The 25842-nt window shown below is 40.2% G+C and overlaps 1 protein-coding gene across 1 annotated transcript in view; it reads right to left on the bottom strand.

Moving 5' to 3' along the window:
• The window catches only part of Niban1 (niban apoptosis regulator 1), a 152118-nt gene that overhangs the window by 72482 nt on the left and 53794 nt on the right, over window positions 1-25842 (bottom strand). The window contains exons 2-4 of the mRNA XM_051185955.1: window positions 8766-8896; window positions 4683-4814; window positions 1254-1368 (exon numbers count right to left, since the gene is read on the bottom strand). Coding sequence (XP_051041912.1) covers window positions 1254-1368; window positions 4683-4814; window positions 8766-8896 — 378 coding nt within the window. The remainder of the gene's footprint in view (window positions 1-1253; window positions 1369-4682; window positions 4815-8765; window positions 8897-25842) is intronic.

Raw genomic sequence — 25842 nt, 5'->3', positions numbered from 1 at the left:
GGTATTCTCATTTTTAGCTGTAGGTACATAGCCAACATGGCAGATGGGTAGATGTTGAAAGAAAATTTCATGTATTTTTCTAGGTAGTGAGCACATAAAGCATTGCTTCTGTTTGAATTATTTAGTAATAATTTGATAATCTAGTTTTATGGTCCACGTACTATCTATAATTGTATTATTAAAAACACCACACTAAGCAATCTATACCAGAATAACAACTGATGGAATGATTATATAGTTCTCCATAAATTCTAATGAAATGATGATGTCCATTAATAAGACCCAGGGCTCTCTTCGAGAAAGCAAATAATGAATGTGTGGTGTGATTTACACAAAGGCAGATGGAGCTTTATCTTATGCACAGTTCATGAATTTCTATGAAATGCCCTATTTAGCCTATATAGTATCCATCATTTTCTCTACATAAAAATAAATGGAATGAATGAGAATCAAAGAATTTTAAAGCTGGAATGAGTCTTCCAGTTTTTTCAAGTTCAAGGCTCCATTTTAAAGAGGAAGAATCAGAAGCCAGGGCCTGCTACCCTGAAAACATTGGCTAAGGCACAGTAAGCGCCACATCCAAAGCCATGCCCCAAGTTCTCAGGCCAATTATTTATAGACAGGACAATAAAGACAGTGCTTTCTTTTACTCTGTAGCTATGAGTATTTAAAATGTGCATAGTTTTTTTTTTATCAATTTAGAATATTTTATTGTGCATCACTGTAAAATGAGTTAATAATCCCTCACAGGTCAAGACTTGCTTACCAAAAAATGAAATTGTACATGTCACACAGAATGCCTGACTTGTGTGTTTCTGCTATATTGAGTGTTGTTATCAAATTGTACAGTGTATCCCTAAAGCTCTAAAATTCTTGACCAATAACACACTTTCCAATGCCAGAAACACAGAAACTGCCCGTGTGACTCTATGGGGGCAAAGTAATAGAAATGATATAATGTCAACTTAGAGTAACCAAATTCCATTTTCTAGCTGAACATGGAGTTTCTGGATTCAGAACAGGGTTTCTCCATCTTGACATTACTGGTACCAAAGGCCACTCATCTTTCTCTTTGGGATTGCCCTATGCATTGTGGATTGTTTTTAACAGCATTGTTGGTCTAAATTCTACATCACTCACATTCTAAGTCTCCAAACACTGCCAAATATCCATGGAAGGGGACTATTCTTCCTCACTGAGGACCACTGGTCTAAGTACACGAAGTAAGTTCAGGGAAACACAGAGCAACTCACCAATGGGGTCTGGGAAATGCTTATCAGACAAGAGGTTATATTCCTCTTCTGAGGTTAAAACCTTGCCTCCAGCTGGAAGAATTCGGCTTTTAGGAACAGCTCCTCTCTGATAGGCCTAAAAAAGAAAAGACATGAATGAATGATTTCCCCCAACACACATATTTGAAAAATGTCAGAAACATTTTTCAAAAGTAAAACAAGTCCAGGCACATATATCCTGTAATATATATCGCTATACTATGTTATTTATTTATAATTACTTTGGTTTGCATTCTTGCTGCTTACAAGGAGGTATTTTTTTTTTTACTTCTGTTTAATGGTCACACCCACAATGGTAAACCAGAGTCCCTAATCTCAAGGAGACTCTGGGAGGTGTGTTCTTAAATGGTAAAACAGAATATCAGTAACATCTATGTCTGTACCATGTTCTCCACTTCAGACATTGACGACTCTGACTCATTTTGATAACCACAAGGTTTGCAATCTCTCTCAATCTCTCTCTCTCTCACACACACACACACACACACACACACTGCACAAAATACTCTGCTGACTTGGGTCACATAAGACGCTGAGCAACACTGTATCTACACATAACTACAATGATGGTTACCATGGAGTTTCACCAAAAACACAAAGATGTTGCCATAATAAGTGTGCAGTCATTTGTCCTCAGATATGGCTGGAATTTTTACAGTGAAGTCATTGAGATGGGAGAGCAGTCTTATGACATCAGAAGACTTTCTGGCCTGCAGATAAGACATTCTGCTGCCTGAGAAACCCAAATGAGATCCAGTGCCCTGCTAAGTGCCTACTCTGACATACCCCAGGACAAACAGATGAAGTGAAATGTAAGTGTGTGCCTTAGATGGGCAGGATAGTTGTCAAGACAAATTACTGAAAGTAGTAACTTGGGGGCTAGTTGAGAATTGAAACCAAGAAACTGTGGGACCCAAAATCTAAAATGTGCTCTTGGGAATAACTAAAATAACATTGATCTGGGCAACAAACCCAAAATAACAATACACAGTCTCCATCTGTAAGATGGTGCCTAGAGAGCCCCAAACAAAACAAATACTATGTAACTTGTTTTGATACTTGGAAGATCCACTAATCAGCTACTTAAACACACTGGGGACCCAGAGCATAGCAGAAGAATCTATGTATAATTTTGAGATAGTGTGAAGCAATTGATTCAGACAGGACTCAACTGAGAATTTTGTCTGGGGTTATAATAAGCTTCTAAACACATTGTATCATTTGATCCTCAAGAGAGCACTACAAATTAGATATTATCTCCATTTTACAAGTAAGAAAACTAAAACTCACAGAGGTCTAATAATATGCAGTGACCCAGTGGTGACAGATTCCAGACTCAATCTTGTATTTATCAAGTCTCCAGCAAGAGTGATGAGAACTCTTTGATATTCCCGTGCCCACCACCAAATTGAACTCTCAATAAAATAACAAGACATTAATAATAGTCTAACTTTTCAAAATGATTTATACTTACTTTATGTGCATTGATGGTTTGCCTGCATGTATGTCTGTGTGCGGGTGTTGGATCCCTTGAAACTAGAGTTACAGACAGTTGTGAGCTGCCGTGTAGGTGTTGAGAATTGAACTAGGTCCTCTGTAAGAGCAACTGGTGCTCCTAACCACTGAGCCATCTCTCCAGCTAATGGCTAACTCTTACATGTGATTTTAAGAAATACTTCTATAACTTAACAAACAGGACCTTGTTATAATGTCCAACGATGGTGACAAACTACATGGACTCTTAATTTAAATACCCAGGTGGTTTTTTGAACTATTTAATCATTATCCAATATACTAATCTTAATTTTAAAACATAAACAAATTATTTGAAAATAATGATCAAAGAAAAGACAAATAAATTTTAAATTGAGGGAGAACATTCTCTAAATGTGGAAAAAAAGAAAGAAAATCACCAAAATTTAATTCACAGAAATTTCATTTACTGTTAAATGTGGGTGAAAAACTCAGTAAATCTGGACTGGGAAGATGGCTCAGTGGTTAAGAACACTGGCTGCTCTTCCAGAGAACCAGGGTTCCATTCCCAGTATGCACATGGCAGCTCACAACTGTCTATAACTCTAGTTTCAGAAGACCAGACACCCTCCCACAAACAAGCAAAATACCAGTTCACATAAAATGAAAATTATTTAAAAAAGAAAAACTCAATAAATCTAATAACATGCTCTCTCAATTAGTTGGTAGCAATTATATCAACAATTTCTCTGTTCTGGTCTAAACCATGGACTACCCATATGCTCGGTGTTTCAGTGTATTAGTGTATTTCTTTCTAAGGGTTATACTTGCCTTTCTCAGAAGAGAAAACTGAAGATAAAGGAAATACATAACTTAGTTAAAGGCATGTATCTGATAACTGTCAAAGGTGTAATTCAAAGCTCGTTATATTAACTACCCATTGAGATGCTGCACCTCTCCTCAGCCTTCTAAGAGTACATTGTAGGATGTGTATGAGAAGCCTATGATAATGTGTAGTGTGTTGACAGTTGGGGCTGTGGATTGAATGCAATCCTAATGTAGGTGAGCATTTCAAAGGGTACTTGAGACTGAGTCTGGGTAGGAAATGTGTATAATATGGGGTTTCAAAGGATCTGCTGTGATCATTGGAGCTCACTCCTCAGTTCAGCTGAGGGTCAGAGACAGGTAAGTCTCTTGTCCACATTTTACTTCTAGTATATGACACAACTTGACAAAAACTTTAGATTTCCAAATTCACTGCTTAGTGTCCTTTCTACTCTAGCTTCATATAGCCTCTATAGGAGGGAGGGAAGAAAGCAGGAACATTGAAATCCGAAGTCCTCCATGTATAGATGCTTTTCACACTTAATCTTATTTTCTCCCTTTGTACAGACAAGGCAAATGATGAGGAAAGGGTCTAACTGAAAAAATCTGTAACTCTAAGTGGGATGAAGTATTCAGAGTGCTCTATGTTTGCAGGAACCCTGCAAATGCAAGTGCTCTCTTATGGAATAACTAACTCCTCAGCCATGTATCATACATGAAGCTCGAAGTGGAATAATACAGAAACAGAGCAGAGGGAGCTGTGATAATCCAGGGGCTAAGAAGAACCTTGATGTAGAATGAATGAACACTGAAAAGCTCCCTACACCAAACACAGGTCACTTAGCACAACCTGTCCCCACACTCACTTTTCCCAAGCCTATCTTTTCCCTAGACGCCAAGCATGTGTCTGACCAACTGCTATTCATTCAGATCCAAATAAGACCTTTGGCATACAGAGGACACTCAACAAATATCCCTTAATTGAGATGAGTACCCAGCCCACCAATTGCCAAGGCCAGGCATGTCAATTAACACAGCCAAAGTTTTAAGAATATTGAAAGAACTGGCGGTGGTAACATGGGCGTATCTTACCTCTTTGTTCTCATAGCTTTCCACAGCAAAATCATTTTTAACCACGATGTATCTGTCCTTCCATTTCCTGATGTCTTCAGCATACTGTGAGAGCTCAGCTTCATACAAAACAGTTCCTGGTTCCAACGGGGGCTTTAAGAATATGAATATGATTAATGGTCACAAGAGATAATATACCGTGCTAACACTACATTATTCATGATCCTCAGGGAATGATTTAGAAAAGTATGGTGTGCAGCAATAGTGGGGAAGTTGTTTCTTTCTCTGAGATACCATAAACTCCCCTTCATACTCCTTCAAAGAAAATGCAGACACGTGTTACACAGCATTTTTCTAATTTTCATTTCCCCCTTATATGGATTAGGAATGAGAGCATGTGGTAGAAGAACTATCCCTTTGCATGCATGCAGCACTTAAATGTTTGATAAACTGTAGGCAAGAATAAGAGGCAGTGTAATGAGTTCACATATAGCTGCCTACTTTAACTTTCTGACATGCCTCAAGCTTAGTTCTAGAATCAGTCAGCTGTTTCCTATTGTTCTAGTTTCATTTCTGTTATGATAAAAAAAAATACCTTGATTTCTAAAGCAAATTGAAGAATAAAGATGTTTGGCTTACAATTCCAGGCTACAGTTCATCATTTTTTTTTGAGGGAATTCAAGGTGATAACTGAAGCAGCTAGTCACATCAAATTCAGTCAAGAGCAAAGAGAATAAGCAATGGATTCTTGCTTGCTTTCTTTTCTCTTGCATAGCTCAGTGGTGCTGCCCACAGTGGGAGGCTGAGTCTTCCCATGTCAATCAACAACTAAGACAAGTAATTTCCTAGAGGCATAACATGGAGGTTTGGATGATAATGACCCCCCCCCCATAGGCTCATATGTTTGAATACTTGGTCCCAGATCGGTGGAGCTGCTTGGGAAGGATTCAGAGGTGTGACCTTGATGGAGAAAGTTTGTGGCTTTGAAGTGTGTTGGAGGAGGACAAGCTTTCAAAAGGCTTTCACCATTCCAAGTTGCTTCTTTCTCTGCCTGTGGCTGTATCTCAAGATGTGAGCTCTCATCTCCTGCTCTAGTGCCATGCCTACCTGCCTGCTGCCATGCTGCCTGCCAGGATGGTCATTGACTCTGGCCCTCTAGAACTGTGAGCCCCAAACACACTCTTTCCTATAAGCTGCCTTGGTAATGGTGGATTACTGTAACAATAGGAAGGTACCTAAGACACATGTCCACAGGCCAACTTGATACAGATAATTCCTCATTAGTTGTCTCTTCTCAGGTGGTCCTGAGCTGTATCAAACTGACAGTTCTACCAGTTATAGTGGCCCATGCCTTTAATCCCAGCACTTGGAAGGCAGAGGCAGGTGGATCTCTGCGAGTTCCAGGCCAGCCAGGGCTACATAGAGAGACCCTGACCCAAACAAATAATAATTGACAGTTCAAAGCAGCCGTCTATACATCTAGGCTGTGAACACTTTACCCATCTCCTTGATTTTTAAGGAGTGTGTCTTTGCTTGAAGAACAAGGCAAGCCAGCAACAATCTGTTCTACCCCTCTCTCATCAGCCTTGACATATGCGCTATAGAGGTCTTTCTATTAGATTCCTCGTTAGGTCTTTACTGAGTTTTCTGTATAAACAGAACCCTCATCCTGCTTTGCTATACACTTCCCATATTATTGCAACACACAGGAGTATGTCTCTTGTCTTACATGTCACTGGTGTCACACTGATTTTTCCCTGTTAAACAAACATGCTACCTTCAAAACATATCACTTTAAAGTAAAAAAAAAAAAAAAAAAGAAAAGAAAAGAAAAGAAAAAGTATAGGATTCATATGGAAGAGACAGGCCTATTTCTTTTAAGATTCATCTAAGGGATAAAATAAATTTCATTCTGAATTCCAAGGCTTAAAGACTGTCCTGACAGATAATGAGGCAAACTCCTATCTTGCCTTATTAAAAGATAAAAAAGACCTCACTCACCTCTTTAAATGAGGCTGAAAGCAACTTTCTAGTCATTGCCTACAGCTTTCCTGAGACCTGGGCCACTCAACCAAAACTGTGGTCTCCTGCTGGACCTACCTTGACTGAGTCTCTGGGTTCAGAGGACAGGATTTGCATTGGTTTTGCTTAAGGCAGAAAGCAGTCTGTTGTCCAGGCTCGTCCCCAGTTCCTGGAATCAAGCCATCTTCCTTCCCTCCATTGTCCCCCCAGGGCTGAGCTATAGTCACACACCACCACACCTGTTTGGAACTTGTATTCTTTTCTTTTCTTTCTTTAAATTTATTTATAGAATTTATGTGTGCAAGTGTTTCCCCTGTGTATGTGCCTATGCACCACACATGTGCTTAGCACCCACAAAGGATAGAAGAGGGCATCAAACCCTTGAGAACTTGGGATCTGGAGCTCAGGATTTTGTGAGCCACCCTGTGGTTCTTGGAACCAAACCAAAGTCCTCTGAATGAGCAACAGGTACTCTTAATTGCTTAGCATCTCCCTAGCCCCATAACTTGCATCCTTAACATGCTCTCTAAATTCTGAGACGCTAGTAAACTCTCTGGCTAACTCGGCCTCTCAGCTGTCGCTGGACCACTCATCTCTCCTTCCTTTCTTTCTTGGCTCATTTCTCCTATTTCTCAGGGTGTTTCCTCTGGACTCTCTCTTCTTCAGAATTTGCAAATGTTGTTAATGCTGGTTTTTCTTCCTGCTGTCTCCATCCTTCCTCCATTATGCCTCAGGATGTTGCTTTTGGTTATAAACTAACATTCCCAGCCTCCAAGTCAAAACAACCAGTCTTCTGGCCAACATATCCACAGAAGCATGTAAAAGTCACCACCACCACCATCTCAGGGTTTAGAGAGCTGGCTCAGTGGTTAAGAGTGCTTGCTGCTCTTGCAGAGGATCCAAATTCAGTTCCCAGCACCCACACCAAGTGTAACTCCAACTCCCTAGGCACCTACTCTCTCTCTCTCTCCCTCTCTCTCTCTCTCTCTCTCTCTCTCTCTCTCTCTCTCTCTCTCTCAAACTTCTGTGTCACTCTATGTGGTAGTTTGAATAAAAATGACCTCCATAGGGAGTGCCACTATTAGGAGGTATATATAGCCTTGTTGGAGGAAGTGTGTTACACTCTTCCTGCTGCCTGCGGATCAAGATGTAAGAACTCTTCAGCTCCTTCTCCAGCAGCATGTCTACCTGCACGTAGCCATGCTTCCCACCATGATAATGAATTAACCTCAGAACTGTAAGTCAGCCCCAATTAAGTGTTCTACTTTATAAGAGTTGTTGTGGTCATGGTGTTTCTTCATAGCAATAGAAACCCTAAGACACTCTATATTTGGTACCCTGTCTTGGGACTTCCTATCACACTTAAAATCAAGCCCTTACAGTGAACCTGCAGACTCTAGTCCCTATCTGACTTCATGCAGTCACGGCCTACCACTCTCCCTCACTCACAGAGCTCCCAGCAGGCTGGTAGTCTCCGGACTGGAGGGTCTTTCCACTTCCTGCTCCATCTTCTTGGGATACTCGTTCCCCTGCTATTCGCCATCAGATGCCATGTCATCGCTACAGAGGACTTCCTTTCCAACCTACATCCCCCAAGAAGACTCTTGCTTCATTTTCTCTGTGATTTTTTTTCATTACCTCACCATCACCTGCTGCCAATTTTCCCATTGTTTATTGTCTGTCTCCTACATTTAAACATAAACTCCAGGAAGGTAGGGAGTTTGTTTTGAAACACACATACAAGATCAAAGACGATTCAGAGGAAATCATATTTGATCGTTGACCAAAACAAACCTAATTGCAATTTTTTTTCAGACTGACCTTCACAAAGTTAAATTTCGTGGTATCAAAGCATCAATGAGAAAAATGCATATAATGAGATTTGAACCCATCTAGCTTCTTTTCATATAGATCATACAATAAACAAGAAATCATACATACCCTCATATCAAGGCAGTATTTTTTTAGCATAAAATGATTTTAGTGTTGTTTGAAAAACTGTAACTCAAACAATTGAAATATTAGCATCTATACCCCTTTCTCCAGTGAGGGAAAGATGTAAATCAAATGTCCATGTATTACCTTCGTCTTCAGGAACTGCGACGTTAAATCTCTCTGTTGCTCCACCTCACTGCGTACATGATTACAGAAAGCCACAGAATACTGGCGGTTGTAGTAGGGACTGAAGTTTTTGATAGAAGCCTCAGTTTTTCCTAAAAAAAAAATACAAAAAATCATAATTTTGAAATGTAGCATGCTTCACAGAATAGACATCAAACTATTTTGAATACACCACCACCCCATCTCTCAAACACCACCACTGACCAGGTTTGTCACCAGCCTGTATTTCTAGGAATACTGGGAATGCTGCTACCTGCTGCATGTGCTTCCAACCCTCACTCACCTTCTAGCATCACTCTGAAGAGCTCAGAGTCTCCAGGGACCATTCAGTAGTAAGAGGGGTCTTGTTCAGGGTACATCTCACTCACTGCTATGGCCATAGGAATAGTCTATCTTGTCTCCTATCTACTCTAGCATGGTGTTTATTCTCCTACATGACAGAAATCCCAGAGCCCACCCTGTCAAACTCAGTCCACATCTCCCATTTTTGTTCAGCACCTGAAAGTTGAGCCTCTAGTCTTTTGCCTCCACAATCCTGGAGAAAAACACAATACTGAGGTGGGAAGATGGCTCAGCTGGTAAAGTGCTGGTTATACAAGCACAAAGACCTGTCTGCATACCAATATCCATGTAAAAAAAAAATCCTGGTGCTGGGGAGATGGAGACAGAGAGAGACAGCGACTTGCTGGCCAGAAGATGAGCTAAATTAGTAAGATTCAGGTTCAATAAGAAAGCCTGACTTAAAAAAAAAAGTGCTCCACACACATACTATATGTGCACACACACACACACACACACACACACACACACACACGCACGCACGCACGCACACACACACACACACAGGCACAAAGGGGGGGAGGAGGAAGAGAGAGGGAGGGAGGAAGGAGGAAGGGAGACTTGTGCTCCTATGCTCCTAATTTTGGAGATTGTTGTGATATAAACTGTCCTATGTTGGTCATGAGGTAGAGGGAGGAACTCACCTAAAGTCTAGACACCTGGACTGTGGACCCCATTCCAACTGAGATAGAAATCACCATCTAAGCTCAGGCAACTCCTTCAGCTCTCTAGACCTATTGTCCCTGATACTGAAGAGAGGTAGACTTGAGTCCACATTGTTCTTTGAGTTAGATGACACTGAAGCATAATCCTGAAGGTACAACTGCATCACCACAATGACATTTTGGTCTCTTGATATGTAGGTGAATTTTGCTGTCAATCATGTAGGACCTGGAATAGGAGAAAGAGTCGCCTTTCCATCCCTTGGTTAGCATGGGGAACAGGAGAAGGAAGAATGAAAGAGTGTTCTGAATCAGATTAGAAAGCCTCTTGGCATTTCAGATACTTGTTCCCAAGAATCAGTTTCAGCTTCATCATGCATTCCCACAAATAGTTACAACATGGGATAGGTAGGATAGGAGCTTGAGAGAAAATAAAGCAGAAATAACTTTGCAAAATATTTTAAAATGCTTCATGGGAGGCTTGGATTCACTCTTGTTTTTCAAATCTGATATTTTAGTTGACAGAGAAATATTAAAATATAACTTGCTGGTACACAGGGCGATTATGCATGTAAAATTTCAGAAATAAATGAAGAATCTGAGCCAGGTATATAGAGATGCTCAGTAAGAGAACCTTGAATCCCCAGACCTCCTGTTTATATGCCTATGAAATCACAGCTAAACACCCGTGTGTGCAAATACCCTCTACAGATAGACACACCCACTTTTGCTTGGACATTTTTCATTCTTACGTATGAGAAAAGGGAGCTCTTTTGTATTCCGTTAATAAAATGACATTTAGGCATTATATTTATGGGCTTTAGTAATTATTACTTGTAAGGTCCTTTTAGACCCACTAATAATAGATTCAGTGGAAATGCAAATAAAAGCCCCTGTAATTTCAATCTGGCATGCTTCTGCTTGCTCCCTGAGTTTATGGTATTACAATTAATCAGCATTTGCATAATGCTTTAATATACTCAGGCTTTATATGCATCTAATTGGTTATTATTTTATTAGTTTTATTACAATGCATAAGTAGCAATCCCATATCCTTGTCTATAATTTTCTTACATAGGAGTGGGACATCTTTGAGAATTTCCACAATGAGAGTGAGTCTCACGTTATAGAAACATGTAAGTGATGAGTAAAACTTGCCCTTTAATTCCAGGCAAGCAATGTTTGGTCTTTCTGAAGAGTACCATGCTAATTGTTGATGCTAATGCTTTCTCTCTTACATTCTCTTAATGACTGGTTCAAATGTAAGCAAAGCAGCTAATAGCATCACAAATACAAGAAGAAAAGAAACCAAAGCTGGTCTCCAAAGGCATCTAGACATGAGATTAATTTGTCTGGACCTACAAAGGAGCACCCAATCAATGTAAAGACTTTGATGATGGAAACAAAGTCTGGGGTTGGGACAAAATACCAGTGTGGTAGGGAGACGGGCTCTGCGGTTAGAGATGGTTCAAGTATTTCTGCTACTTGGTGGCTGTGTGATCTCATAGGAGTTACCTTTTCTTCCTTCTCATGTCAAAAATAGTGGTGGCTTCACAGAATAATTGTAACAATTACACAAAATAACTCAGTACCAGCTTCATGGTGTGGGTGCTGGGAACTGACCTCAGGCCCTCTGAAGGGCAGCACAGAGCTCTGAACTGCTGAGCCATCTCTCTAGTCCCTTGTCACTGTCTCGTGAATTCCCCACCTCAACCCCCATATCATCTATCAAGCTTTATTAACTCTCAATGTCATAACACTTTCTTAATTGGCTCTGCACAAGCATGGCAAGGTTAAATACTTAGCTCTCTGCTCTAAAACATGAACGGAAGTGTGCAGAGCAGCAGAGGTTCGGAATGCTGAGACCGGGACATAGATCCATGAAGATGGTGGAAACACTTCATTCATGAAGTAGCAGCGGATCCTAAGAAGCGCTAGGGTCAAAAATAATGCGGCAGAGACAATATGGCCTCTGGGACCTATTCAAGATAAAGCTACCACGCTAAACTGATGGTTTGCCCTGAAGACCAGTCTCCTGGCTTTGAGACTGTCAGGACATTCTTTTTAAGGCTGTAAAGTGGCCTCATTAGACAACAAAGGTCATAGACCTCTGGGTCCTGGCCTGCCAAGTTCTGGTGACAAGGAGCTGCCCCACTACATCACTTCCTGTGTGACAGCCCTCAATAGTTCCCCATTGCCTGTAACTTTTCCGCCTGCCACTGAAGGACTCCAACCGGCCTGTCTTCTATCGGACCACTTCCATTCAATCCAAACCTTGTCCAGTGCATCGTATCCATTCCTTTCCCATTCCTTCTCTCCATTAGAGTTCCATCATTCATTTTCACACTCTTTAAGCACAGAGGCCAATGCCGACCCCCAAAAGGATACTTTTCACACCTGGCCAGCTGGGAACAATCTCACCACCTTTAGCATTCTGGCACTTTTGCTACAACTGTGTAAATATGGCTTATCTCCCCTCCAAGGGTATACTGTATTTGTACACTCAACAAATATTGGTGAATGGATGAGAGAACAGCTGAGCAAATATTCAAGACTAAAGAAAGTCAGCATATAGAGTAGTAATGAATCCCATGCATGATATCACCCCAGGAAGTAAGGTTTGGGGCTTAACTACTTATTATTAAAGCTATACACCCAAGAAGCCCAATGCATATTTGTTTACAAAAGTCAGAATCTAACAGGTTAATTCCTTCCAAGCGTTTAGATAAGTTTTGCCTGTGAAAATATTTGAAAATATTAACAATCGCTTCTTGGACTGTTTGATTTGATCAGTCTAACACGATGGAAAACATGTATCAGTCTGGCTGAAATTTATATATAAAGCCTGAAGAACCTGAATTTGTGTGTTTTCTCATTTTAGAAGAGTCATTCTCAGTCCGTGGGTTACAAGCCCTTTACGGGTAAAATGATCCTGTCACAGGATTTGCCTAAGACCATCAGAAAACAGATATTTACATTGCAATTCATAACAGTAGCAAAATTACAGTTATGAAGTAGCAATGAAAATAGTTTTATGGTTGGGGATCACTACAACATCAGAAACTGTATTAAAGGATCACGGCAGTGGGAAGGTTGAGAATCACTGGTCTAGAAAGTTTTTTGAAAGATAGTGTCCACAGCCACAACAGTTCACTCAAACCCATTTACCAGTTGCTTGGTCTTGCTCTATCATGCTGCTTATGGCAAATTAGTCTTCATCCCCATTTTTCCAGCCGTTACTTCAGTAACTATAAATAACCTAAAATCTTCTCACAGGGGATGGGTCCTCTATTTCAATTCCTTTTAGAAAAACTAATTCATAGAAAAAGAAACAAGAAATTAAAATACTATTGTGTCAAAAAACACAAAACAATTCCAACACTAATTTTGTAGTATTCTTTCCTAATATTTTAAAATTATTTTACAGTTTTTAATCCAGTGTTATTTAGTTACCATTTGATCTATGGCTTTTCCTGTAACAAGAGAAAGAGATCATCATCTTAAAGATGCTAGTTTTCTATTATGAAAGATAAAAGTATAGATATAAAAAAATTAACATGTTGCTATTTCACTGGGAGTTGAGGTAAGCTGCATATGGGGAGTGGGTTTTTGGTACAGTTTCTTAAGACCTGGTAAGGCTGCAAGTAAAGGTTAATTTTGGTAAACAGGAAAAATGCCTCCAAAATTTCAATAATTTTAAGGTATGATATATGCCAACGTGTATTTCTCTTGGGTTTCTAAAATTGTAGAGATTTATAAGTCTTCATGAATTATAGCATCAGTTATGATCTTAGGTTGCTAAGCACCATAACTTTACACCTTAGGGTGGAAAATTGGAAATCCCAATTCACAATACAGAGGTGCAAAAATCTAATTACATACAATGATGCCCAAGGACTCTCTTTCTCCAAGTAAATGCCTTAGAGAATGAGGATAAATTGGATTCTCCATAATTGAAGTAAAGACAGGGAGGGAGGGAGGGAGAGGGAGGAGGGTGGAGAAGGAGAGAGTGGGGGGAGAGAATGAGAACACATTTATTACTGGTGCTGGGTGACAGGCTTTTAGCAGGCTCCACTAGGAAATGGCAGGATGATTCATGGGCAGCCTCGACTCTGCAGATTCTACCGGCTTCTTGCAAAAACTCAAGCATGAGGCAAAGGTGAGATGTGTATAAACCAAGTTAAGCTCTCTGTGATTTACTCTGGATGTTAATCCACAGAGATACACAAATATGTATGCTTTCAGGAGCTTACATGCGCATATTAAATTCACCAGAAATCACTCAGGGCTCAGTACACATCTGGATTAAAAGCAGGAATAGCAGGAATAACCAACAACCCAGTATCCTGGGTTTCCAAACTCATACTCAGATGTCCAAAATAGTGAGGACAGTTCGCAATGAACTTGCCCTTGAACTTCTAGAGACCCTGGTGTTTCGTAATTCCTGTCTGTTCATACAACAAACCCCCACATCTTGTAATGTGGTGACAGAGCTCCATCCTTAAAGGCCTACAGATAATGTCTAAGGGAGCAAGAGCCAATTCCAGTGAACAGACAGAAGCAAAAACAGTATTTTCCTCATAGGACCACAGAGACAAAAGTAAATGAACGTTCCATAGGCATTATATATCTGCAAAACAACAGTTCATGAGTTAATATAAATAAGCAAAGCAGAAGACAATAAGAGTGGGCACTATACCATTTAATGAGTTTCAATCACTTTCTCCTTCTACAGAAAAATAAAAGACTCATTTTGGCCACCAGCTTTCCCCACGTTAAAAGAGAACCTGGGGCAGGTGTATCAAATTAACCTTAAAGTCTGATTTGGGCTGGGCTCTGGTTTTGTAGTTTGTCTTTTAGTATTGTTAGAAACACACACATACTTGTACACACAAGCACACATACACACACACAGTAAAAATACCTGTACACACATTTGTATACATACACACACACACCTTCCTTTAGCCATAGGTAGAAATGATAAAGTGGCCCCTCTCCCACCCTCCCAACCCCCTTCATTTGGATGAAGTGCTTGGAAAATTTTCAAGATTATTTTGCCATTTCTCCAAGGCATGCTTCGAGCATCTCATGACACATCTGATGAGTGAGAATAAATCTTACTTATTTGGCCACTTTTCTTAGTGTCTAATGACCTCCAAGGAGTGAAAAAGAATTTAAACTGCCCTGACAGCTGACTTTCCAGACATTGCAAGGAGAATGATGCTTTTGTCCATCAGATAACTTCCTCTGGACTAAGGACAACATTGAAAACTGGGAATAAAGAGAAAAAGATTCATTCTCTTGACTGTTGGGAGGGTTTATCATAATTAAGTCTTTCTGTATGACTTTTATCATAGGCTCTTTGCAAGTGAATGTAATGTGCATATTTTTTAAAAAATAAAAAAAAAACCCCTCAGAACTGGCTCAAAACAAACCAGAAACCAAGCCTCAAGCTACCCCCGATTTCCCCATCTAACACAGTGAGTTCTCTGCTACCTCTTGTAGGTTTCTCACTCTTTCTTCTTAACTATGTACTTCTTTTTCTTATCTTACTTTCCTCATCTTCACACAGAAGTTTATCAGTTTGATATACTTTGTCTCTTCTCTCTCAGGGATCTATACTGGGCTGGCGAGATGGCTGATTAGGAAATGCCCCTTTCCCCGAAAGGCTGGGGACCTGACCCAGAAACCATGTCAAGATGGAAGGGGAGACCTGAGTCCACAAAGCTGTCCTCACACACTTCCACACCCACCATGCCATATGCAGAACCCCAGACACACACACACACACACACACACACACACACACACACACACACACACAAAGCTGTCCTCACACACTTCCACACCCACCATGCCATATGCAGAACACACACACACACACACACACACACACACATTTTATTTATTTATTTATTTTAAGAATCCATATTATTAATGTGAAAAAAATATCTACAGGTAAATGCTTGGGACCCAGGTATGTTTATATTTGTTCATCTAGGATAAGGGTGGTATTAGGAAGGTGGCACACGCCTTTAATCCCAGCACTCAGGAGGTAGAATCAGGCAGATCTCTGTGAATTCAAGACAGCCGGGTCTACAGAATAGCATGGGCTACACAGAGAAACCCTATCTTGAAAAATCAGAAAAAGAAGAGGGAGGAGGAGGTATCACTAACAAACTTCATGAAAAATTGTGTGGAACATTCAACACTTCTGTGGGCCAACATTCTGAAACTATTTACAAGGTTGACAGGGTACTCGGTAATAAAAATTATTTTTGTGGGCCTTCATTTATAAGATTTGAGAACTGCTATAATGATTCAGACCTGCTGGCTACTTGAATTCAGCAGGTACCAAATCTCTGTATACAGCTTTCTTGATAGCTTGGCAACCCAAACAGCACCCAAGATGGAATCTGACTGATGACTGTTTAGGACATAGCTCAGCACAGAAGTCAGATTTTATTGTTTGGAATCTCAATAAATGCCAGCTGGTCACTTGGCTCAGCTAATCAGTAAACTTCAGTTGTGACACACAACTGAAAACCACACAAAAGTGTCACGTGTGATGCCCTGACACTAGACAGGAAATGCTTAGAATCGGACTCCTGAACATTAACTATTTTGATGGCACAAGACCATTCCAAACCACTCCTTTTCTAAGGGAATTACAAACTAAGTTTACACGGCGTTTAATAGGTGTGCTGGGACCTCATGACATCAACCCTGTGTGGAGACCAGCCCTCCACAGGTGAAATTCACAGACTTCCAGAACTCAGTGGATAATAATGATAGTCTCAAGTGTTCTCCTCTTTTCAAGTAAAACACTTGCCCATTATGAGATTACAAAACTAGTTGGTAATAGCACATTTGTGAAATCTGTAAAACCCCATGCCAAGATGTTAAGAGCATTTTCCTTTGTTAATTCCTACATCGATTTTTATGGAAGAACTCAAACATTTCTCTTTTATTATGAAAGAAGTTAAACAGTCCTTAGTAGTAAAAAGAATGTGGTCAAGGAGCCTTGTGAAAAGATGTGAAGGCTAATTTTGTATTAGCCTGACCCAGATGCTACTATCCTATAGAAAATGTCTATAAGGTTATCTTTGCATGAGCTCTTCTCTCAGGGGTATGGCATATTTCTTCTGCCTGGCTGATCTGAGCTTGGACATTAGTTGTGGTGGCTTGAACTAAATGGCTCCCATAGGCTCACAGGGAGTGGCATTATTAGGTGTGGTCTCTTTGGAACAGGCGGGGCCTTGTTGGAGGAAGTGTGTCACTAGGGGTGGGCGTTGAGGTCTCAGATGCTCAAGCCTGGCCCAGTAGCTCACTCTCTCTTCCTGCTGCCTGCCCATCCTGCCAATCCAGAACTCTCAGCTGCTTCTCTGGTACCATGTTTGCCTAGGTGCCAACATGATTTCCTGCCATGGAGATAATGAACTAAACCTCTGAACCTGTAAGCCAGCCTAGTTAAACGCTTTCCTTTATAAAAGTTGTCATGATCATGGTGTCTCTCCACAGCAAAGCAGCCCTAATACATTAGTCCTTTCCATCCTTGGACTGAAAGTGCCCTATTAGCTTTTGGGGTCCCCAGCTTGCCAACAGACTTTGAAACTTGTGAGCCTCCACAATGACACTGGCCAATTCTTTATGCTACATATATATTCAATCAGATACAACTGGTTGAAATACATATTGAATCTCAACACAACCATCTGTTTATTTTACTTAATAGACACCACACTTTAGATCAATAAGGTAAAAGCCATGCAAACATCTAGTGCCTCCATGTATTAAGTTCTAAAAGTAAACATCATCAGTTAAAAAAAAAAAAAAAACACTCGGAAATCAGGGAATCTACACTTAAATCATTCTAACAGGCCATCTATGGAAGAGATTTGAAGCAATTGGCTTGGCTTTATTCCAGCTGGCAGAAGTTGACAAAAAAAAAAAAAAAAAAAAAAAAAAAAAGTGCAGAAACCCAGCAAAGTTCTGGGTACCAGGGAAACCAGCTACCAGCTAGCCTTATCTGAGTACACTTTAATCCTATTCAGGTGTTCCAATTAAGTGGCATCAGCATCTCAATTAAAGCTGCAGTCTTTGCTGGCTGGTACCAGAAGGTCCCCTGGGAAAGGCACTAATTAAGTCAGTTTTCTTATCTAGTGATTACAAATTTGTTTTGCACAAATTGAGGTTAAGAGGTATTAGCATGGACCAACTGTCATCTGAATATTTGAAATGGGCTTTAACAAAGTTTTTCCTGTCTCTACACCCAACTTTGTATGAGCAACGAGGTGAGATATGTTAAACAGGCCACTAGCATGGTATTAGTATATTTGTGAGTTTTCTTTATTTATGAGATATTTCCAACATATAGAATAATATGTTGGGCATTATCTATGTAAAGTCCCCCTGGATAAATAAAATGGTAATACTATATCAGAGGGAACTTATTTTTAAACGAAATATTGTAACTCCATCTGTAGGTTTTTCTCATGCTATACAACTTCATCTGGCACCATTATGCTGAAATAAATATTTATTTCTATAAGTTATTTTAAACTCTAACAATCTATGTGGTACCTATATAATTAATAACATTGTTACGAATACTCTCAAACTCCAATTGTCATTTTACTCCCTCATTTTATTAAAATTACAATTATCATATACATGATTCTACCACTGTAATACTGAGACAGTATTGTACCAGGATGGACATCTGACCACTGAAATAGAGCAAAAAAAAAAAAAAATTCAAAACAACCAATTCAAAAATGGAAATTTGATATGCATCACAACACACTACACACACATACACATACACACACACCATGATTTAGCATATTCATTTTAGTTGCAATAGCACTAAAGTTTGGTTCCTTTTGCCTCTCACTTAGTTCTTCTTTCACCCTTACATCCAATGCTGACGTGAACATTAGTGCATGAACCTCCCAGTATGTACATGCAAGTTCCTCTAAGTGTTCATCTAGAATACTGGGGCAAAGTGTGAGGGTCTCACTGGCCACAGTATTGCCAAGCTTCCCACCAAGGCAGAGGCAACTTATATCCCAATCCTCAGAAATATTAGCCTTGTCTGTTTTAACAGGTAAAAATTACAACTGGTAGGTTGAGCAGCTTCTCAGGTGTTCCTCAGCCATTCAATTTTCTCTTTCCACGAATGCACATCCTCTCCCCGTATGTCTTTCTACTGATGCACAAGCACTGTTTATAAATCTCAAGAAAGAATCCTTATCAGACATAAACATTGAATGTATCATTTCCCAATATGTGCTTGGTTTTTTCACTTCAGTTATCATGTTCTGTTGAGCAAAAGTTGTAGAGGTTAATGAAGTAAGACTTAAACCATGTCTACATTAGGAAACCCCTCCTTCCTCTTTTGCTCACAGGGCTTGTCTCCTACAATTTTATTCAAAAGTGCTTTTACATGAAGGTCTTTCACAACCTGGACTTTGTTTTACATATCGTTTGGAACTCCATATTTCCATGTGTAATACATACATATGCTTTTTCTACTTAAATGTTTTTCCTGAAGCTCTCTGATCTGCCCAGTGGTCTAATATTGACTTTGGACCTATTGGTACCATACTGTCTCAAATTTTACAATATTAGACTAATTCCTATGTCTAGAGAACAATGTCTTCACATGTGGTTTTCTCTGAATTTTCTTAGATACTTCTCATCCAATGTTCTTTCACATAAATTCATGGCAAATTATGTCAAATCCAATGGAAAAACATAGCAGGTATTTTCACCAGAATATCAATGAATTTGTTATTAGTATGAGACTAATGGTTTTATGATATACGTATGGATGAGCAGAGAGTTTCCCTGCCCTCATGAATGGAGAACACAGCATGGACTAGGCTTTAACTCTGTTTGCCCTTGAGCCCTATATCTACTGAATGGAAAATTCTGGAGGTGTAACTTAGCAAACTATGCTTGAAAAAGTTCTCCAGGTCGTAATGATGCAGTCCAAAGTGAAAATGCCAGTTTAGTCAGTTACCGGCTGATGATATGTGCAGTTTGCTCTGTCTGTTATAAGCAATGCAGGTTATAGGAACCTTTTGTCCCTGTGCACAGGTATATAGAAAAACAGAATAAATTTGCAGAATGGAATGACAATTCACAGAGCAATTGCATGCCATTTTATTTAAAGTGGACACATTAACCCTCATAAAAATTATACCATTATTCAATGCTATTAGATCATATGAAATTGTCCTTCACCCACAGATCCATTAGTAGCATATCCTCAAACGCCTGTAACCTTGTCAGCCACAGACATGTCGGTTATCTAGCTATAGAATTAACAAAGAATCAAAAATACCATCCTAACTACCTGAGATTGTGCCTGCTATTACTGCTGTATAGTTAACACAAACTGAAATGTATAGATACAGTTATCACAGAAGAGCTGCAAATGGCCATTACATAACTAATATTGTAGTCATGATTGCATATTACTAATTCAGGCATACTATTCATTTAATATACATTGCAGACTTTTGCAAATTAACGTGGATACCTTTTGTTTTGTTTTGAGACAGGACCTCATTTTTACTCCAGGCTGGCTTAGAGTTGACTGTGTAGCCCAGGTTGGCCTGAGATTTATTACAATCCTCGTACTGGGCATGTGTCACCACACCCACCTAAAACCAACACTTATAATATTGCTTCTCATACTAATGAGATAGCTTGTTGATAAAGGGACTTGCCTCCAAGCCTGATAACCTGAGATGGGACTTGAGTGGTAGAACAAGGGACAGAAGTTGTCCTTTGATCTCCACACACACATACAAAAGCACAAAGTTGCATAACATACACTAAATGAGAAATAGACACAATTGTATATGTAAATATACAATTGTAAATGTATAAATTTTTAGAATACAAGAAGGACTATCTAGATGAGATTTTTGGGGGTAGATGAGACTTTATGGTTGGATGGGGGTAGATGAAACTTTATGGTTGGATGAAGAAGAGAGTTGTGTTCCTTTTGTGAAATGTGACTTTCTGTGTTCCAGATTTCTAGCTGTCATGTTAACCTTCCTCTGAGTAAGTCACCCTGAGATGCTCCATCAAGCCTCTTTCTGGGAGTCCATGGGCTCCTGCACCATCACACCCAATGGGAGGCTTCTGGGGTTTCAAAGGCATCACAAAAGGACTAGTTAGTTCCTTCTAACCTCAGGGCAGGGTCCCAGTCTTCTCCCCAGTGTAGATTTCATGACTGCCAGAAGAGCTGGGCTCACAGTGGCACCAGAGTTTACTTGAGAAAGTTGCAGGTCCAAATCCCTTTACGTTTGCTCCAAGCTTATCAAGAATATGACCTCAAGCAAGTTATTTTATCTCTAGAATGCATTTTGCAGATGTGGAAGCCATCTGCTCAAACACTTTGCTAAAGGGAATATAATGGAATTCTTTCAGAAGACATGAAACTCTCCAGATAAAGGAAACAAGCATCACAAGAAAGGTAATTACTTACAGATGAAGAAAGGTCCAAGGCTTATAAATGTGTTGTCTAATAGAAGCATTGTCTGTCACCAGGTCAATGGATCTGTCTTCATCAGTTACTTGCTTGAGATTCTAGGTAGTTTTAATTAACTTGCATTTATCTTTACAGTCTGTAGAAAAACCTTCATGTTCTCATGTTTAAAATGAGAATACAGACCATGTAGCTCAGTGGTTTTGGCTTTTTGTTTGTTTGTTTGTTTGTTTTTCTTTGCTTTGCTTTGTTTCTTGCTGCTAGTAAGACTCTCCTCAATGGCTTGATTAAAAAAAAAAAAAAGTAGAAAACCCTATTCCCTCCTCCAGACCTACTAAATCCAAAACTACCTGAGAAGCTGTGGATGGTGTGGCTCTCAGGTAGACTCTTAGGATAGAGCCAGTTTGGTGTACTCAACAGCACTGTAATGAATCATAGATATGGACATTTAGCAAGGTACCTGAAAATGTATATACCCAGGAGGTCGGGGCTCTCACCTAATACACCCAATCACTAACATCCAACATTCCCTTTAAGACTCTCTACAGACTAGAGAAGCACTGTAGTGCTCCAGGAATGTGTGTGTGTGTGTGTGTGTGTGTGTGTGTGTGTGTGTGTGTTAGGGTAGGAGTGGGATCATGTTCCATGATCCAAAGCACTAGGCTCCTTTGTTTTGTGTGTGGGTGTGCAAGTGCCATAGCACACCTATGGAGATCAGTGAACAACTTGGGGTATTGGCTCTCTCCCTCTGCCTTCTGATCCCCAGGTTTTGAATTCAGTTTGTCAAGCCTGGAGGCAAGCACATTCCCCCACCAGGCCATCTCTGCTGACTGTGAATTATCTTTGAGATCAGATGAGTTAACTATGGATGGGAAGTAAGAGAAAACTGCAAATGTGCGACTATGCCAGGGAGATGTAAAAGACAAGAAGAATGAAGTTCTCTGTGAGGTCAGGTCAGCTGGCTTTATAAAATGGAGGGAAAGACTTCAACAGGGCTAAAGGGCAATTTTGGACAGATAGCCAGCATTCTAGTCCATTCCTGAGTCTGCTGCTGCTTTGGTGGGTATATTACACAGCATCCACAGAGAGTCCCAAAGCTTTGGAAACCCATGGTATTCCATTCTGCAGATGGGTTCTTAAGGGATTGTAATGGGTCCTCTCTCCAACAGAGGATGCAGACCATGCAGGAAAAGTAGACATTTACAAAATGTTCTATGCTAATGTTTTCATGGCCCTTCTCATCTAGAAAGCTAATCTGATAATATAAATGAATACTATTGAGTCTGCTTTATATCAGATACCAAACAGGGGGACACAAAAATGGCAAAAAGATAGTTGCAGCAAATAACTGGGGGGGGGGGGGAAGCAAAACAAAACAAAACTAGGGCTGGGATTATCACTTGAACTTTGCGTTTAAATTTTTGTAATTTATTTAATTGTAACTTTTACATGATACTGTTTAACTATAAATGTTTGATTCTTGTTTGTTACTGAAGTAAATGGAGGATAAACTAGATACATAGAAAATATAAAATGGCACATTAACTTCCCTTTATCACCTTTTTATAACTAATGTATGCATACATATATGTTGAAAGTCTTAAGCAAACTAATTTTCAGGATAAGATTGAAAGTTGCCTTTTAAATTTTCCATTTAATATAGCAGAAAAATTATTTTATACTTATAAACACCACAAAAAGTAATACAGTCAGCTTCTCCCTCAGATTTTGTAGTTTGTGGGTTTGTTTGTTTTGAAACAGCATCTCACTATGCAACAGATGCTGGCCTTGAACATGCCATGATCCCTCTGCCCCAGCCTCCAGAGTTTTTGATTGCAGACATGAAACTCCCCCCACCTACACACACACACACACACTGGCCTGTCTTTTAACATCACAATCAAAATTAACTTAAGCTTTCTTACTTTTAATTATATTTGTTCACATTTTTTCCAGTTTGTAGCCCTATGTCTACTAATCTGCCTGTTTTCCTCATGGCTTCCCATGGCTTCCCAGCTACACAGCAAATAGTGCAAAGCTCATGCTGGCTCCATGGGGGGGGGGGGGGGGGGGTTCAGCCTTGGCTGGTCCCTCACCATTCCTCAAACCATTTTCTCATCCCCAATTCCAGTTCCACTTTTCAAAAGTGGCGTTACATCTCCAGCAGTGTCCTCAACCCCCTTACATAGCCTCTTTTTATTCTTAGAAGACTTCCTCATTTTTTAAGGAAACTGAAGTTTCATTTCTCTCCTATCCAGCTCCAAATTCATCTCACAATCAACTATAATAGACTTTCTTCCTTCCTGTTTGACTAAACGGAGTGCCATCATATTGGTCATCTCCTCTGTCTTGGATCCTCACTCCCACACAACTTTCCTCAAGTCCTGAAAGAAAACAAAGCAAAGCAAAACTCAATCTCCCTCTCAGTCAATTGTGGCCCTTTTCTTTTTTCTTCATATGTAAATCTCTTGAAACAGTGCCTCACCAGCTTCTCCATCAACCACTCTTTCCCTGAGAAACACAAAGGCCAAAGGACAGGCTGGATCTTCAAATAAACCCTATGAAAAGTTCTGCAGCCCCAGGCTCCCTAGACCCCTCAAACATACATCCAACTCTCTCTTGCTAAGTAATTCCACATGAAGTCCATCAGGCGCTTCAAAAATTGTCTTCCAACTCGATGAAAAGATTCACCCTCACCTGGGTACCTGTAATGGAAACCTCGAGTTTTCCCTTTATTCTCCACCTTCCAGAACTATACTCACCAAATCCTACCATTTGACCTCACCCTAAGTCTCTGGAATGCAGCCTTGTTACCAATTTTTGGTACAGACCTTCCTCTATTCCAAGAAATGTTCCATCAGTGAACTCCTGCCTCCCCTCCTGCCTCTGCTCACTCCCCTTTACATCTGATCTTCAATCTGGACACAGGCGTTCCTGCTTATAATCTCGGCACTCCAAAGGCTGAGGCAAGAGGAAGGATTCCTGCAACAGTTTGAGGTCATGTTGGGTTACGTATGAATTCCAGGCCAGCCTGATATACAGAGTATGACCCTGTCTCAAACAACTAAACTAACTAAATCTTACATAGCCTCACCCCACCAGCAGAGGCAACATGTTATACAGTGCATAGCTAATTAGGCCCCTCTTCTAATCAAAATCAACCTGAACTCTTCCCGGATCTTTAATTTGGCTCAGTTCCTGTGTCTAGCTCCTCCTCTATCCACAGAGCACCCTAGTGATATCATCTTCCTCAGAGGCACTGGTGACATCACCTTGCTCAAGGCTTTTAAGCACAGCAAATCCTGAGCTCCTGATGATAATGACCACTTTTCCTGAAACCCATAGACTCAGAAAAACACCAATTCATCCCAAAATCAAACTGAAAATCTGCCCGGAAGGCCCTGCTAACTTCCACCCTCTTGAATTGACGTGAATCGCTCCCTTTCCTACACTTCCGCGTTCTTCATATAGCCTTCCACCTAAACCCCTGTGTATCTGCTTCTTCACTGCAGCTGGTGACAAGTTTAAGTGCTCACTGAAAATGGGAAAGGTCAGCACAGGACACATAAATAAGACTTCATAATGGTTTGCCATTTAGATGTTAGCTCTACGTCATGTATACTTTCCCGGCACACCATCCCAGACTCCTTCCACAGGACTCCAGAGAAAACAAATGCAGATCAGAACACACATGCCAGCATTTAAAATTAGAACTCATACCTCTAATTCTCTAGGAAATTCCAGTTCAAAACTCCTCTGCTTTTTTCATACATGGTGCATTCATTTTCCCTTCATTAGAGAGCCTGAGTTCACATAAATAATAATTTGTCAAAAGGCTCTTTCTAAAGGAATGTGGTTAATTATGTGGTCACTCGGCATGAGAAAGACTGAGTGTTTAAAAATCTAGAACAAAGAGAATTGTCCTGAGGCACAGGTGAATCAGGTTAAGCTACTGGCAGCCCCTTGAGGCTAAGGAGAGGTGATATGAGGTGAAAAATTCCTTTCCTTTTCTCCCATTCCAGCTAAAGCTCACACTTCCTCTGGGAGTATGAGAGGAAGCATCAAAACTGCACATTTACAAAAGGTGGGTTTCAAAGTGAAATGTACTCAGGACCATGGTTGTCTAGCACAAAACAATACTTAGTTGACTGAATACAGCTTAGCATGAGGCAGAAAAAGTCAACTTTAAGCAATGCAGATATCAGAAGTTACTTACTGGAAAGAATGGTAAGACTCAAATTACCTTGGAAGTAATTTATGGAGGGAGAGACCGTTGAGAAGAAAAGAGATGAACGGCTGTCTTGGACTATGCTTGGCTGGTTTTCAGTAGGGACCTGTGGTGCTGTGGACCTGTGACTTGTCTATATCTGGGTAAGGACAGCAGGTGAGGAATAAAGGCAGCTGTTTGCATATCATCTCCCCAGGGAACAGGCTCTGTAAACATCCTCAATACTGAGCAGACTGCACATGAGTGGACAATCCTTTCTGTGAGTCACAGGCTCTTTAACAGTCTCCATCTAAGTAACTA

The sequence above is a fragment of the Phodopus roborovskii genome, unplaced genomic scaffold (genome assembly GCF_943737965.1).
Source record: "Phodopus roborovskii unplaced genomic scaffold, PHOROB, whole genome shotgun sequence".
Taxonomy (NCBI): Eukaryota; Metazoa; Chordata; class Mammalia; order Rodentia; family Cricetidae; genus Phodopus; species Phodopus roborovskii.
The sequence above is the reverse complement of the archived record's forward strand: the minus strand, read 5'-3'. Positions and strand labels throughout refer to the sequence as shown.